Raw genomic sequence first — 4,992 nt, forward strand, 5'->3', positions numbered from 1 at the left:
TTTTTTTTTTTTTTTTTTTTTTTTTTTTTGAACGTTCATATGTGAATAATTTTTAAAAGTTTATATGTGCATGTCACTGGTCGACAAAAAAAAAAATTGCAATTTTGCGGCAAATGGCTTTTTCTTATATTAAAAATGACAGAAAAAAAAGTTGGGTTATTTTTGTGAGTTATTACCGGATGGATAGTGGCGCAATATGCGCATAAAAAAAATATATGTATAAAAAATTTATATATATATTTATATATATGGTACCAAATATATTTTCACATTTGCGTACATATATATATAATTTTGCACGTTTGCTGCACTACGAACACATATTTTTTTGTGAGTATGTCCGCCAGTTATGCCTTTTCAGTAGCGGTAAGCGCTAAAAATTGTCAGGAGCAAAAATTTGAAAAAACACAGCTACTGGGAGGTATCACGTTTAAAACGCATTTTTTGTTCAGTTCACCATTTTTTCACCGACACATGGGTTGATACCCCTCCCTTCTGCTGCGAAAATTTGCACGCCTATTTTTTCATCATATGTAACTTGCGGGCAAAGTGCCAATGCGCGCCCGCCCCATGTGTAAATGTCACAAGCGTGATATTGTAATATGTATAAATACGTAATATGTACAAATAAGTACATATAAATACGCACATTCATGCACATGTACATCACCACGAGGACAGATACGCGATTACCGAACGTATGTACACGCCGCGTGCCCGGCGAACCTGCCTCCACCCCGCTTATGCACACACAAAATAACGGCAGAAAAAAAAGTACCAAAATTTTCGTTGTTTCTGTTCAACCCAGGGGCACTCTCACATATTTTGTGGAGACGCCTCGACATTAAAAAAGCAGTGCAAAAAGAACTCACCAAACGTCGTAAAAAAAAAAAAAAAATGCCCGCCTTCTGCTATTTATGCCCTCCAAATTAGCTAGCTTTTTCAAATTTAAAAAAAAAAATATGAACAGGTCAGGTACAAATATAACACGTCAAGTGTATACATGTGTGCAGGGGCACATATGACCAGTTTTGTAACCCTTTGAAAACAAACTCCAAAATGTATGCAGCACCTCCGTGTAGTTATAAAAATGAATATAAGCCAACCCCCCGTGGGAGGCTCATGAGTCAGAATGTCGAATGAACACTCCCGCTACATACATAACAAAGTTGCACACGTAAAACCATTTAAATGACACTAAATGTGTGCTCATGATAATTGCCTTTTTTTGAGGAAAGTCGCGTGACTAAAATGTAACATGTTAAATAGCATCCTGCATACGTATTCATATATTGCTCGCCCGAAATGCCTGCATACGTGTAGGCTCAACATGGCGCAGAATTATACGTCGTTGTTCCCTCGTTGTTAAGAACTACGAGGCCACATTATTGTTTCGTTCAATCCTTCCGACGGTAACACTCTTTATGTAAGAAACTATCCCCGTCTTAATCCTTGTTTTCTTTATTCTCCATTTGTGAAAATGATCCACGAAAGTTCCTCTAAGTTACCATTCGACATTCAAAAAAACGTGGTTAGTATCGCTATATGCATTACGAAATGGGTACTATTTTCTGGTGGGTTCCCAGGAGGTGTTTGTCTCCGACGTCAGGTAAAAAGCCAAAAAAAAAAAAAAGAAACCGCGTAAATGTTTAAGATGCATATATTTGCCTTGATGCGTTACGCGTCAATCCATCCCACTTAGCCAGTTGTCGTTTTCATAAGGACGAACGTGAATTGCAAAAATGAAATAAAGCAGCGGCCATAATGGTAGCAATTAAAGGTATGGTCTTTTTTGTGTTCACCCCCCGTTGTTCATTTCAAACGTGTTCACGTTATTCTTCCACCTGTGTTGGCGGGAAACAAAACGGCGCGCAAAGGCTCCTATGATCGTTTATGAGCCAGCGTAACGGCATGACAATGTTAAAGTATTATTTTATCCCTGTCTATTGTCCTTTAATCCCACAGTATTGCGCCCGCTCTAACATCTTAAGCCAACGACAGTCTTTTTTTTTTTTTTTTTGGTTTTTTCCGTTCAGTATAACCCAGTTGCTTATTTGGGAAAGTCTTTCTCGCACTACGTTCGTGGCATGCATCTGCGCCATGCATCCGCGGCATGCGCAGTGTGTGTGGCGTGAACTCGTCTGCACGACCACGCATGTCCACACACCCCGTCCAGATATACTCATATCATCATGTGGGCCAGAAAAAATTGCAATGTCGATAAATCCACGTATAAACAAACAAAACGGTTGTAAAACAACGTTACATAGACAAGAGAGAAAAAAAAAAAAAAACCATACAAATTGGATACACTCAACTCATTGTGTAAAAAAAATGCAGAACATTCTTGGGACAAATCGCGCAACTTGGTTCACCTTCCGGGAGTGAACAAAAAAGGGAAATATATTTAAAAAAAAAAAAAAAAAAAAAAAAAAATGTTTAATAAAACTTACACCTTGCATTAAATTTTTTTTTTTTTTTTTCCAAATTTTACACGTACGAGGCAACATAACGACTAATCACAATTCTGCAATTTTTTTTGTTCAGCATATCGACTTGGCATCCATGCACATCTTCTCACTGTTGCATGTTTGTTAAATGACCAACTGAACAGAATGTTAATTATATGGGAAGAACAATTATACGACGAGGCTGAGATCTGTTACGCTTGAAAATGAAGCGAGTTGTGATTTTTTTTTCATGGGTGTTGACTCTAGCAGAATTTCAATAAGTGTATTGCATACATATATGTTTTTTTTTTTTAATATATTTCCCTTTTTTTTCACTTTTTTCACTGTCCCCTTGTGTGCCCAGTCCATTTTTTTTTTTTTTCCGCCTTTACAACCCTTACCCAGCATTTCTGTAGCGCGTAAGAGTACACATTTGCCTTTTTAAGATGAGATTTTGGTTTGGTAAAAAGAAAAGCAGTTCAGAATGCATCGACAATAAAAAAAAGAACAATGTAAGACTTGCATAGTTGTCCTTGGCACTTGCCTTTCCGTTGTCCCCATTTTGTTTCTCACCGATGTTATTCCATGCCTATTATTCTCGTTACTGCATCAAACTCTGGTGCAACCCACACTCCTTCCATGCTGCCTTTCTCCAGGACGAAATATACAAAGCCATCCTGAAAAATAGAGAAGCCATAGATGCTCTCGAAAAGAAGCAGGTGCAGGTGGAGAAGAAAATTAAGGTAATCACACACAAAAAGGGGGACCACCCAAATTTACATTCTCATAGACGCATGACCCTCTACAGGTGCTCATCCGGTGTAGTCTTCGTAGTGTAGATAGCTGCTGTGTGTTTCGTTTTTTTTTTTTTTTTTTTTTTTTTTTTTTTTTTTTTTTTTTTTTTTTTTTTTTTTTTTTTTTTTTTTTTTTTTTTTTTTTTTTTTTTTTTGTTCCTTTCCCATTCCTCCGTAACGCCGCTCCACCCCCCCGCAGCAACTTGAAATAGAAGCTAAACAGAAAGTGGAGCAAAACCAAATGAGCAATGCCAAAATTTTATTAAAAAGGAAAAAATTGTACGAGCAGGAAATAGAAAACATTTTAAATAATCGTCTAACCCTGGAAGACAACATGATAAATTTGGAGAATATGCATTTACACAAAATCGCAGTTAGCGCCTTGTCTTATGCAGCCAACACGCATAAAAAGCTGAACAACGAAATGTACGTGCCAGTGCAGCCGCGTCAGTCGACGCGTCAGCGGACGTTTGGGCCGACGCGTGGGTGGATGCTTGGCGAAAGGCACATTGCATTGACGCGTGCCCAAGTCTAGACAATCCAAAGCAGCACTCAGAAAAAGAAAAAAAAACACCATTCACCGCCTTACACAGGAACAAATTACATTTCCCTTTTTTTTTTCCCTCCCCTCGCTTATCGCCCTTTTTTGTGCAGAAATACGCAAAAGGTGGAAAAGATTATCGACACTATTCAAGAAAATAAGGACATCCAGGAGGAGATAAACCAGGTCCTTGCCTGTAACCTGCTAAATAATGTAGATGAGGTAATTTGCGATGTGTGCACGTTGCGTGCAGGTATTTTCTGCACTGTTCAGAAGTTCTACACGCGATTGAGCAGTCTCCATGCCCGTGAACACCTGTTCGCGTCGCTTCCCCAACTGATGAACGCCCGACTGACGCACTTCACAAATTGCCACTCCCCCTAGGACGAAATTGACAAGGAGCTTGACCTACTGAAGGAACAAACCATGGAGGAAAAACTTAGTAATCCCCATTTGACAAGTCCTCTGTTAATTTAAGTAGCTTTTTTTTTTTTTTTTTTTTTTTCCTTTTTTTTTTTTTTTTTTTTTTTTTTTTTTTTTTTTTCCCTCCCACTAGCTGCCACAGTTAACAAAATACCGGACATCCCTCGAGGTGCACAAACAGCAATTTCTCCCTCGTTTGGCTTGACGTTCTTCTAATCATTTGAACGTTCTGATGGTCATACAATATTTTCCCCCAATTTTTACTCCCCACAGATAGCCACCCTGTGCATGTGAAGGCCAGAGAACAGCTAGTCGATAAGACCACCGAGGATGTAAGCGACTAGCTAACCAGCCATGATACGTTAATGTGTGCATACCTTCCGTGCGCGATATTTTTATTTGATATTGTACAAATGGGAATTCCCACCCAATACCCCCCCCTTTGCAGTCGGACGATGAAGAATTGAAGGAGCTAATTGGAGAAATGACATGAGGGAAATGAGATAAAGAAGGAAAGTGTAAAGTGGATAAAATGGAACAAGACAGAAAACAATGGACAAAGAGGAGCAAGCGAAGCAGAAGGCAACGTACATCCTCCCTTTCACGTTCTTACCACCTCCAAATGTGGACACCCTCGCCGGTGACGCTAAGTGCATCCTCAGGTTATAATTCGCCACGGGCGCCCTGTTTTACGTTCGTGTGTGTACGTATGGTTATTCTTATTTTTACAATTCTTTCCATTACAATTACAATATTTTTCCCCCCTTTTTTTTTTTTTTTTTTT

The 4,992-nt window shown here is 38.8% G+C and overlaps 1 protein-coding gene across 1 annotated transcript; it reads left to right on the top strand.

The window, feature by feature from the left end:
- Nucleotides 1–2,896: 2,896 nt before the first annotated feature.
- Nucleotides 2,897–4,701, top strand: AK88_02949 (uncharacterized protein; the record flags this gene model as incomplete). The annotated part of the gene is made up of 8 exons (XM_012480572.1): nucleotides 2,897–2,962; nucleotides 3,107–3,193; nucleotides 3,444–3,670; nucleotides 3,899–4,007; nucleotides 4,170–4,227; nucleotides 4,342–4,377; nucleotides 4,482–4,540; nucleotides 4,657–4,701. The coding sequence occupies 8 exons, from the start codon at nucleotides 2,897–2,899 to the stop codon at nucleotides 4,699–4,701; spliced, it is 687 nt and encodes a 228-aa protein (XP_012335995.1).
- Between the last annotated feature and the right edge of the window lie 291 nt (nucleotides 4,702–4,992).

Source organism: Plasmodium fragile, assembly GCF_000956335.1.
Source record: "Plasmodium fragile strain nilgiri unplaced genomic scaffold supercont1.31, whole genome shotgun sequence".
Classification (NCBI taxonomy): Eukaryota; Apicomplexa; class Aconoidasida; order Haemosporida; family Plasmodiidae; genus Plasmodium; species Plasmodium fragile.